Raw genomic sequence first — 12,982 nt, forward strand, 5'->3', positions numbered from 1 at the left:
GTACTTGTTGTTACCCTGCTTGGGGATAAAACAAGGACTTGGAATCATTATACTGTGTCTGAGTAGAGTATCCATTTAAAACTAAGGTGTGGTATCTCAGTTGGCTAGCACAATCAATCTGGCATTAGTCCAGACTAACATAAGTGCAATAATCTTGAATGCAAGGTTAAACCCTATTTCACCTCTATTGACACCTATGGAGAAGTCGGCCACAGACAGCCATGGAGAAGACGACCATGGACAGCCATGGAGAAGTTGGCCATAGAAACCTATGGAGAAGTCGGCCATAGACAGCCATGGAGAAGTCGGCCAGTCGGACACCTATGGAGTGAGTGAGTGAGTCTGGTTTAACGCCGCTTTTAACAGCATTCCAGTTATATCACTTCGTGTCAGCTTAATGTGGGAGGAAAGCCCGAAGTGATGCATGTCTTAGATGTTTACCACTTCAGTGAAACCCACGAGCACGGGTATGGTGCTGACAAACCTAGAAACATAATCGGGGCGAACCAGGATTCGAACCCACAATCATAGGTTTCTGGCGTGCCTAAGGGACCAACTCTGCACAGCGAATCGCGGCGCCTTAGATGACTGGGCCACCCGTGCCGCTGACACCTATGGAGAAGACATGTTCATATAAATGTTAAGTATTTGGAAAATGTCACACTTACAATATACTTGCAATATCATAAGTGAAAAATATAAATGAGAATTCTCCTTCACAAGTGGAATCCAAGAACCTGAGCTGTAGGTCAGCAGCCTACTGTACCTGACCTACAGAATCAATCAACTAATGGAGTTTATTAAAGATAACATGATATCCATTGTTATTGCTCTCACTCCATCATTTTCATAACACATGCCATTATTAATCAAAATATTTCATTCACATACAAGCCATATTTTTGTAATCTTTTTCGTATGTCAAAAACTGACATGTGTAAAAATATGACAAAAGACCAGTTGTTGACATGAACGTGTACGATAATTAACAGAACAATATTTCAAAGTCTGACATTTCCAAAACTGCTTAAAGGAGGCTCTTATTCTAAATATCCCCGTGTGAATAGACGTCCCTGTTGCCCATCTACATCCTAGGAGGGAGGAGGTGAATCTATCCACTCTTCATCTCAAACGCACAATGCTGTTGGTCCCTCACTGTATTGCAGTGTATCTTTAGTCGCTATCGGACATCGGACCATGTACATCCTCGGCAGTAACAATTATATAATTGGGATATCACTTAGTGAAAAACAGAATCTTTTTGTACACTCTGGCAGTGTGGGTTCGAATCCAGGATGGGACTCAACCCCACAAAAGTACTTGAATCTGTATTTTACTTAGAAAGTGTTATCCTAAATATAACATTTGTTACATTTGACCACTTTCTAAATGGCATTGTGTATTCATTGCTTTGGGCCATTTGAGCCATACCAATTTCACACTTGTCAGAGGGGTACACAAAGTATGTGATCTAGACTACCAGTACTTTCATTTTTGTAGAAGCCTTGGTGGCTGAGTGGGTTAGATCGCTGACTTTGTGTGCTGGCGATTAGGTGCCTCACTCGATTAGGTGCCTCACTCGATTAGGTGCCTGGCAGTGTGAGTACAAATCCCGGATGAGACTCAAGCCCCCCCAAAAGTACTAAAATCTGTAGTTTACTCAGAAAGTGTTATCCCAAGAGTTATTCTAATAAAACTTAGGTAGATATTTTAATTTCAAAATCCATGAAATAAGGGCAATAATATAATGGTCCTCATGTTCCATGTTTCCCAGTGTACATAATATACAGAGTCAATTACAACAAGCAATATCACATCATCTTCCAACTGTTATTATCAAAGAGAGTTCTCCTATTTTTAAATGGGCACTAATCTCCGGCTTCTTCTCAGCTGTCTGACACTGGCCGCTGGGGTTCACTAGCTTCCGTGAGTTGATTTGCTCGCCAACACAAATGAGCATGACAAGAGACTGGGCTACCGTCTGCAAGGACAGCTAAAAAAACTTGGAGGTAATATTTGTTTTACGCATTTTTGAACACTGTTTGGTTACCCATGATCTACGAAGATTTCAACAAAGGGCGCATGTTAATTAATTTCTTCAGCCTAAAAAAAAAACAGATAAAAAGTACAGCGGAAGCTCATAGGGTGTCGTTTTTTCTAAATACCCCTGATGGTTATACTTTAATAATAAACAAAACGTATCCCTGCGTGGACAATACGATTACTACTCCCTTGTTGTCATCCATGTTTTCTGGTATAACCCTACACTTGTGTATTTGTCCTCATTCACTTGATGCTCAGTTAATGAATTTATTACAGGTATAATTAGTGGTAGCACCAATCGGATTACCTGATAAAGGTTCCCATTTGACATTTCTTGTGTCTGGGGTACTTATTCAATCTAAATCCAGGTTTGAAGTGATTGCTTTAGATCAGTGCCCCTTTAATATGCATAAATGTTGTTTATAAACACAAACAGTGAATGTACATACACAGTACCCAACTGCTACAAGGGATTTCTGTTAATGATACTGACATAGATTCACAAGCCTTTGAATGCAAGTTTTTTTATAACACTATCCTAATCTTTGTAAAAAATGTTGAATGAATTCTAAATGACTGCACAACAACCACCGTAACTACATGCAAGTTCCTTGTGGCTGCAGCTTGTTGAGAGCTGCGTGTACCTCTGGTGTTCCCAGTACAGAATGATGACATTGTGGTATTGTTTAATTGTCCAGGTACTGCTTCCATGCAGGAGTAAGGAGCAGCACCACCAACCCTCACAGGCCCTCTATTCCAACCCCAAAACCAGGAACACTTACCTGAGATGGGGGAATTCCTCGAGGAAGAACTGCAAGAAGTCCTGAAAAAAAGACATTATTGTATTGAGAAAATATAAATAGTTGAAAGTCACAGGTTGAATATGAAACATCAACACCAAAAAATATCCAGTCTCAATTATCCAACGAGATTGATTTCATTGGGCATAAGAGGCAAACTAGCAGTTAAAATTATATAAATGAATCGTTGAAAATCAGTGATGACACCAGGTGTTCAAAGAGAGAGAAAGCATGTCCTGCCCTACTGGTCACGCCAGAAGATAAGACTTACAAAAATAGGGGTCGAGAGGACCCCACTTATCAATTTTAAGGGTCCTTGCAGGCAATATGAGGGTCCTGTAAAGTAATGGAATATATGGTGTAGTGTACTGTACATTTAGATAATTACTTGAGAGCGCTGAATGAAACATGGACAGTGGTCATGATCGATGGATGAAATGACAGACACCCACAACTGCTCTTGATGCACTGTAGGTACAATCAGTATATTTGTGTGTCCCTTGGGACCTAGTATATAGTTTTCTGTGTCAACTCTCTACATGTGTGTGTACTGGATGCTGCAGATGTAATATTGTTTTGAATGAAACGCAAGGAGAGTATGACAGGTACAGAAGCTCACCTTCTTTGGGTGATACAGCACTGATACTAGATTGTTCCAACAAGAATTAATGCCTTAAATTTATATACACCAAACCAGATAATATATAGATAACCATAAAAATAATTGCCTAATTGAATATCTGTTCACTATTTTCATCTGCTGGCACATGAAACTATTTTGAGAGTTTTCAAAATGAAAATCTTACTTCACTGGGTATAGGGTCCCAGAATACCTCTACATTATGTAGAGAAGTGTCCGACATGAAGGCTTCTCATTCACAAAAGGGAAGTTGAATTGACAGCCATTTTGAATTTCTTTGCCAAGGCCAAACAGATGTGATGCTCCTAGTAATTTCAGAGATGTTTCTTTAACACCACAATCAGCAATATTCCAGCTATAGTGGTCTTTAAATATTTGAGTCTGGACTAGACAATCCAGTGATTGACATCATGAGCATATGGGATATTTGCATATGATGACACATAAATATATAAATAAATATGTATCTTTATTCTGTATGAAAATCACAGGCCCATCTACATAAATTAAGCAGGTTTCATTTTACAGTGACAGACGGGTATGTTAATCTTACATATGGACAACTTTTCAACTTTATACAACTCTTCATGATATTTCATTGTCATAAACCTTGTCTTATAATTTCAAAACACTATTTAAAAAGTCCTACCATACTGTTTATAAATATGAAAGTTAAGCTCATCACATTATTTAAATAATCAATTTACAATTTAATAAAGTTTGTTTTAAATACAAAATGAATGCAAACACATTCATAACTTCCACATGAAAGGGAAAGTCAAAACTCTAACTCTCAGTCATTAAGCCTGCATAGTCACCAGATCCCAATTAGCATCAGCAGCCCAACAAACTGGGCTTTGGACAACCAAGGGGGCATTTGGAGGACCTCGTTGACAGCAGGGGGGAATCCCCTTGAAACCTCCCATTTGATGGGATGACGCTAACTATAACCTTTCACCTTGCCAATTTGTCTACATGTGTAAATGTGTATGTACAATAATGTAGTTTAGTATGCAGCAAATATTGTACGTAATACTTTTGCAAGAATGAAATTCAGTTCATATACTGAAAACGGCCACAACCCTTATTTTTCAAGTAAATTGCATGTAATTCAATAATTACTACTCCTTTCTTGTCATCCATGTTTCATGGTAAAACCTCCACCTGTGTATTTGTCGTCATTCACTGGATGCTCATTAATGACTTTATTACAGGTATATTATAATTAGTGGTAGCACCACTCAGATTACCTAACAAAGACTATGCAAAATAACTCAATAACGTTCACCCCTGCCTCAGAGTGTCAAGGATATACATGCATAGCAATCAGTGGTTCCCATTTGTCAATTCTTGTGTCTGGGGTCATTATTTAATCTAAGACAGGGTTATATATCCCGGTCTGATGTGGTGAATGTATTACATGTTATGTAATATGGGTGTGACAGCGCAGCAAGAGAGTGAGTGAGTGAGTATGGTTTTACAACGCTTTTAGCAATATTCCAGCAGTATCACAGCGGGTGACACCAGAAATGGGCTTCACACATTGTACCCATGTCGGGATTTGAACCCGGTTCTTCAGCGTGACAAGCAAACGCTTTAACCACTAGGCTACCCGACCACCCCCGCAGCAAGATAGAAATGATCAGTAGAGTTGCAAAAAACATCGATCAAAGGATTAACCAGTAATAGTTTCACTTATTTATCACTGAAATCTTGCACAGCGGATATGTCAAAAGTAAGTATTTAGATATGTAGGCTAACTAAAGCAGACAGAATGCACCCATATCTGGGCATGAAGTGCCAATGTAAAAACTACATACTTTGTACAAAGGATTAGCCGGTAAAACGTTCATTGATTGCTCATTGTTATGTTATATATATGATTCTAAAATATCCATCAATAGCAATCAGTTGCTCCAAAGCGTTTTACTTATGGTTATTATTATTTTAAATATATATAGTAAAAACTGCAACGGAATATTATTTCTGATAAAAAATAATAGTTTCAGATACATTCACTGCATCAAAAAAATTTGAAGTTTTATTATTGGGTATTTTTTAACCAGCTTGCCGGTAGATTGCAAGAAAATGTGTGTACAGCTGATTGCTATTTCCTGCTTAGTTTACAAGAACATACACACAATAACATAAGCTATATTTCTGCACATGAAACAGTACCTAGCAGAACAGAAAATACAATTTAAATGGTAAATCTAGTGATAATTTATCTCAAATTTCAGAGTTTTATTGAGCAAGTTTGTGATCACCTGTTCACTTCCCTGAATTCTGTGAAGTGATACGATGTAGTGTCTACAGGTGCATAACAGGATGTTGACAGATAGCTTCACCCTTTCAAGTAACACATGCATTAATCAACAACAAAAACACACGTCAGTTTGGCTGCGTTTCAAATTGTATATTCTTTATGTTATCCTTCTGATTCTTCAATCCTCCGATTGGTGTCGCTTTACACAATCAGGGAGAGTAGCTGAACACACGTAAGACCAGTCGAGATTATACTTCATAATAAGCAAATTTTGATTCCGGGAAGAAAGATCAGGGGCCTGCTCCACAAAACGATCTTAGCGCTACTATGATCGTAAGCCTATGTTAAAGTATGGGACTTACGATCACCTTAGTGCTACGATGATCGTAAGCCTGTGCAAAAGTATTGGACTTACGATCACCTTAGTGCTACGATGATCGTAAGCCTATGCTGAAGTATGGGACTTACAATCACCTTACGATCAGTGCTAAGATCGCTTAGAGGAACGGGGCCCAGATCCATATTTCAATACTTTCAAAGTTGGAACAGTGTTACCTTCCATGCACCAAGGAAGTGAGTGTAGAAGCTTGGGGCCCGAGCCGAAGTGGAGCATCCCTGGGTGCACATCTTGGTGGTAGTAGCAAATATTCAAACGTATAATATAAATACAGATTTTCAGACATTGTGCAAAGTGATAGATTTTGACGTGCCTACGGTGTCTAGGAATTCATGATGTCGTGGCCGTGGTAGCGGTGTTGGAAAAGGTAATATTTTACATTGTGATGGTAATTTTGAAATGCACCGGGGTAATTGCAAAAAAAACCAACATTTTATTGTGTGCCACTATTGAAATTCAAAGTTGACTTTAAAAGAGTCTTAAACGATGTACATGTATATAGCATGTCATCATATCCCTACAGTATGGACCGCTGCTCATAATATCAATCACTGGATTATCTGGTCTACACTGGATCTTTCACAAGCTCCTGTCAAATAGCTGGAACATTGGTGAGCCTCACTGATTTCCCTGACCTTGAGTTTCCCTGAATTCTTAGGCTTGACTTTGCTTTATTTCCCCAAACTTTGAAGAGACCCAGAGTCTCATGTAAACAATCACATAAATCATCACATAAGGAGTGAAAATGATTAACTCCACAGTTCCTGTCTCATGTTCCATGCAGCATGTCTCGGGGCAACTCAGTGAATGGGGCCTCACTCATTAAACCTCACCACACTGATTAAGGTCTTCATCCAAAGTTGATCAAATCTGATACACTGTCGTTAACTTTTGACACCAGAACATTCTGACCAGTCGTCTGACTTGATATTTGAGTTTGTTCAGTTCTTCATGGATTGGAGTCTCATACTGAGCCATGGTACATCATGTTACATTCAACTTACAAGACTTTGAAATCAGAAAATTATGAGAAGCCTTCAGCATCAAAAGACTCCATCAATCAATCAACCATGATCAAGGCTATTACATTCCCCCTGCGTACTATCAACTCATCAAAGTCTCCAATAAGTCATAATTCATTTGTTTATACTACTGGCTTCACCTGTTATGGGACAAGTCTCACCATCAGGTTACTGAACATGTCTCACCAAAGGGTTCCTGAACACGAGTCATCATCGGGTTACTGAACACGTCTCACTATCGGGTTATTGAACATGTCTCACCATCAGGTTACTGAACACGTCTCACCATCGGGTTACTGAACACGTCTCACCATCGGGTTACTGAATACATCTCACCATCGGGTTACTGAATACATCTCACCATTGGGTTATTGAATACATCTCACCATCTGGTTATTGAATACATCTCACCATCGGGTTACTGAACAAGTCTCACCATCAGGTTACTGAACAAGTCTCACCATCAGGTCACAGAACAATTCTCACCATCAGGATACTGAACAAGTCTCACCATCGGGTTATTGAATACATCTCACCATCGGGTTTTTGAATACATCTCACCATCAGGTTACTGAACAAGTCTCACCATCAGGTTACAGAACAAGTCTCACCATCGGGTTACTGAACAAGTTTCACCATCAGGTTACAGAACAAGTCTCACCATCAGGTTACTGAACAAGTCTCACCATCGGGTTACAGAACACAAACACCTTTTTGATCAATGTGGATAACCAAAGTTACAAGGACTTGTAATCAGTTGTCTGACTTGAATTAGAGATAGTGCTGCTGTCTAGTTGCACACAAGCCCCACAATAACATGTCTTTATAATGTCAGCTGGACAATCTTTACAATCTACATAACTAAACAAACAGATATCAATACCTAAGACAGGAAAAAGACTGGATACTAAAAGAAATCAAACTTCTGTTGGCCTGTAAATGATTATGTGGATGTAGCTCACATACTATAATCCCAGCTGTTTCTTTTAGCGACAAGCATTCAAACATTCAAACTAAATGTCATTTTCATAAAAACAGCAAACATAAATGGAAGCAATAATTTCAATACTTGAGACTGATCCCCCCTTACTCTCTCCCCTTACACAATCCTGGTCAGGTTTAGCTTCCTCGTCTATTCCAGGAGAACAATAGCATGTTGATATCTGTAATTCTTGTCTCTTCTTTGTAACAAAAACAGTAAAAACTCCTTCTAAGAACTTTTCATAAACAGACAAATTTAGGATAAAGTAAAATTTAACAAAGAAAAAACACATCATTATCTAGTTAACATATTACTGACCAACACAAAAGGGGAAATTTGTTCATGGCAAAGTTAAAAATCTATTTCGATGGATAACTGAGACTTGATATTCTCTGGCATTTTATTATGTACTCAATCATGTTTGTTGTTTAACGTCGAACTCAGCAATATTCCAGAGATATGATGGCGGTCTGTAAATAATCGAGTCTGGACCAGACAATCCAGTGATTGACATCATGAGCATTGATCCAAGCAATTGGGACACGATGACATGCATCAACCAAGTCAGCAAGCCTGACCACCAGATCCCGTTAGTCACCTCTTACGACAAGCATGGTCGCCTTTTACAGCATGCATTGGTTGTTGAAGACCTATTCTACCCAGGATCTTCACGGGGCTACACAGTCATGAAGAGCATTGCAGTTCTTATGTAATAGTGACTGTGGAATCCCAATCCAAAATTGGCTAACATCAAGCCTGACACTTGTTCATAAATTAATGAGAATATTTGGGTTTTATTCAGTATGTCATTCTCTGCATTGAATATGTGTGTGAATTGGTAGCTTTTTTGTTCATACAAAGAAACAGATACACAATAACACTTTTCTAGATCAGGGCTCATCATAGGACATCAACATGAGCAAGTCATATAACTTGATAGATAGATATGCTTGAGTTGGGCCTACTTCTTTTGTATACTAGCCCCGGGACATGCATTTGATAACGCATCTTAGTAAGGCAAGGGAGTTAACTGACTATAAAAGTCCATTTTCCACCCTTGCTATACAAGGCTGTTTTTATGGAGTTACATTTTGGCTGGAAAAACAAGTCTGTGTATAGTCCAATGAAAAGCTCGTAACAAAATCGACATCTGGTGTTTAAACTTTAGAGCAGATTTTGGACGATCACTGAATTTGCAGAGCATGTGTTCTGTCAACTGGGCGTCAACAGATATTCTCCAAATCTTTTCATGTTTTTAATGAAGTGCTCAACTGATTTGATGCATTTGGCAAGGTAAGACCTGTTTTATTACAATAAATATCATGATTATCGATCAGTTCATTTTGACTGGGTGCACCATTTTGTTTGAAGTAAATGCAAGTGATAAGAGAGGTGGAATTTGATTGGTCATAGAGGTGACATAACTTGTTCTAGTCACTAGTGGCAATCATTGGAGATAAAATTCAAGCCTAGTTCGGCAATAATGGAAACTGGATTTTTTAGAGTCAGTTACACCCCTTGCAGGTTCAAGGATCAGGGAAAACAGTTCATGTGCATCACGCAGGATTGACTCTTGAAGTGTTCTCACAGTCCAGCATACAGTTTTTGAATATCTTTTTTTAAAACCAGGTCATTTAAACATAGCTTAGCTTATAGGGACCAGTCACTTATTACAGGGGTGGGTAGGTCAGAGGGATTGATGCACTAATGTCCATAACATAATGACTCTCCCCTCATGCTTGTCACATTTTTGGATGACCCTCCCCCGTCATTGTACATATTTTTTCATGACCCTCTCCAAATATCTAACAATAGTTATCATTGTAGAGTAATTCCGGTCGTCTAATCTACGGCTAGCGGGGCGGGAATCACATGTTCTATAACTGTATGATTATGACGTAACATCCACTTCGCTTTCCCCGCCCATATAACTGGAACTGTGTGGTGGTATGGGATGGTGCACACTTCGGAATTCTATCCTGAGTTTTGTTGTCAGTTCATCTATCATAGAGGCTAAAAGGTGACTTCGACCCACACTCCCAGAGTTACTCCCCTTCCATCTACGCCATTCATCACAAGGAGTCCATCATCATGTGTTTCCAAATCACCATCGTGCTGTAAGTTATGAAGACACCTCCGACCATGCACGAGAGTCTCCTACACAAGTAAAACCAAGCACCTGCAACACGAGCAATTGATGTGGTTAACACTACACCAGAACACTCTCACCATCCTGCCTAACAAGTATCATTACTCCAAACAAATCATCACATGGAATAGTGTGACACTTCAACGCACCACGATTAACCCTAATTAATCTTCTCTTCAATTAATCATTGCTCCGTGAGAAAATACCATTGCAGAGTTTACCCTTACAGAACTAAGTAAGGATAAGATATATGGATGAACAACTTCTTTATTACAGTTAGGAGTGACGTTTCGATGTAGGTTCTAACACCGTGATCAAGCAAGTCACTTGATATGATATGAAATTCTGAATGCATCACATGGTTGCTTCACATTGACACAGGGTAATATTGCTTTAAGAGACAATATGACAGTTCTACATGACAGCAGTGGCAGCCATGTTAAAACAAAACATCCAAGCCCTGGGGGACTCGTACTCATATCTCCATCACATGAATAAACCAGGCGCAAGCTGAATGACAGTGCTACATTCATAGCTATCTACAGATCAGGAATCCTTGTACATTCAGATAAGAATTCCTTGGGGACATTTTTATAAAATACCATAATACTTTGATGACAGATGTCCATAATGTGATATTTAATGGATTGATGTAAGATGAAAAATTGCCACAACCCGAACTCAGAACATTCATGATTGAAATTGTTCAATATTTTTTTACAATTATTCATATTTTTCTACTTAATCAAGCAACAAAATAAGAAAACATTGTGGTGTTTTTTCTTCAGTAGTCAGCATTTTTGTGATGCCATACTTGTTCCTCTGTCACTGAAATGTTTAGGAGTTGAAGTTGACCATACACAATCATGTGTGGAGCTACCAGCTAACTATTTCCGAGCTGAGGGGAATGTGTAGTGGAGTCCGGTGTCCATACGTAACTCATACCAACATGAGTACAGCTTCCCAGTAATACCAAAAGGGTTAACAATTAAACATTGAAATCAAACCCCAATTCAAGAACTACCCATTACACCTTATGGAACTGAAATCTAACTCTTAATTCAAGAGCTCGTCACAGAGCAGTTACTGTATGTGGACCACTTACCTCAAAAACAAGGATCTGATTCTCAAATTCATCCATGTGACATTTAATATCTAGACTCAATGACGCTTGAGATAATTTTGTACAAAAATATTAAAACTATGTGTTACATTGTCAACCAAACTAAGAAAATAAACACCTAAAGTTAATTCGTGTTTGGTTACCACAGAGACCATATAATAGATTATTATTATCTATAACATGGTCTCTGGTTACCGACAGTTTATCACAGTCTTGGGTGTGTTCAATGTTTTGTTTATCACTACAAAAAGATATATGAATCATCTTAAATGATAACTAACTGGAGGCGTTTGCAGATTCCTGCAAAAATGAAAGCAGAGCCAATACATGTTTCAAAATAACCTCAAAGATGGCCTTGACTTTAGAAAGACATAGCACCAACATTAGATACAAACAGGAAGTTACCCCCAAAAAGTGATAATATTGTAACCATGTCTTACAAAAAAAATGAATACTGACCTTGACCTTTGACCTATTTAAAAGTGGGACTTAATCTTATGGAATGTATATACCAAGTTAAATGATATACTGATGGAAATAAATAAGGGATCGCATAGTGTGTTTGGTCAGTGAGTCTGAATGTTGTTATTTTTTTGTGGCCGTTTTTCGGAAGTACATAGTCAACATGTCCAAAACGCAGGCTATCACCTGTAGGAAGACATGCAGTGCACGTGTTTCAGTAGTTTTTCATGGCACAATGGGGTATAAAGTCTTCTACTGTACGACCGATCTCATTTACATCAACTGCGTGAAACATGCCAAGACAGTACATGTGTTTGAAGGAGAAATGGCAGGCAATCGGGATGGTGAGGTCAGGCCAGTCACTGCGAGAAGTTGCAAGACACTTTCAGAAGTCCATCAGTGTCCTCTCACGACTGTGGAACCTCTACAGGCAGACCGGCGATGTTGTCATGAGACATGGGCGTGGGCGACCAAAGAAAACTACAGCTCGTCAAGATCGTCAGAGACGTGTTTGGAGACGACGTAATGAAAGATACCAAGCATGCACTGTCAAACAGCATGACAGATACGGAGGTGGATCAGTGATTGTCTGGTGTGGAATCACCTACGACAACCGAACAGATTTGACTTGTGTGGATGGTCGTATAACTGGTGTTCGTTACCGTGACGAAGTGTTACGCCCAGTGGTGCTTCCGTTCGCTAACAGAGTTGGGCGGTTGTTCGAGTTTCAGCAGGACAATGCCAGGCCACATACTGCTCGTGGCATTTTTTTAGGCAGAACCAGGTTGCCTAGCTTCCATGGCCAGCTAAAAGTCCAGAGGTTAACCTGCTAGAACATTTATGGGACTTTCTTGGTCATCAGGTGCGAGATCGCATTAATCAACCTCATAATCTGGACGAGATGTTTGACTGTTTAAGACAAGAGTGGCATAATGTTCCAAGGGCTACAATCCGGGCATTAATTCGGAGTATGCCAAGACGTTGTCAGGCTGTTGTGAGAGCTCGTGGTGGTCACACGTCAAACTGAAGAACTGACAATAAGTCATTATTTACCATGTAGCTTTCATTTGATCGAGTGTTGTATTAAAATCTTATATC

At 39.1% G+C, this 12,982-nt stretch overlaps 1 protein-coding gene across 1 annotated transcript in view; it reads right to left on the reverse strand.

Moving 5' to 3' along the window:
* Nucleotides 1–12,982, reverse strand: part of LOC139479887 (aminopeptidase O-like) — a 107,114-nt gene that overhangs the window by 50,698 nt on the left and 43,434 nt on the right. The window contains exon 9 of the mRNA XM_071262806.1: nt 2,826–2,866. Within this exon, the coding sequence (XP_071118907.1) occupies nt 2,826–2,866 (41 nt within the window). The remainder of the gene's footprint in view (nt 1–2,825; nt 2,867–12,982) is intronic.

The sequence above is a fragment of the Haliotis cracherodii genome, unplaced genomic scaffold (assembly GCF_022045235.1).
Source record: "Haliotis cracherodii isolate W230 unplaced genomic scaffold, xgHalCrac1.p SCAF_4, whole genome shotgun sequence".
NCBI lineage: Eukaryota > Metazoa > Mollusca > Gastropoda > Lepetellida > Haliotidae > Haliotis > Haliotis cracherodii.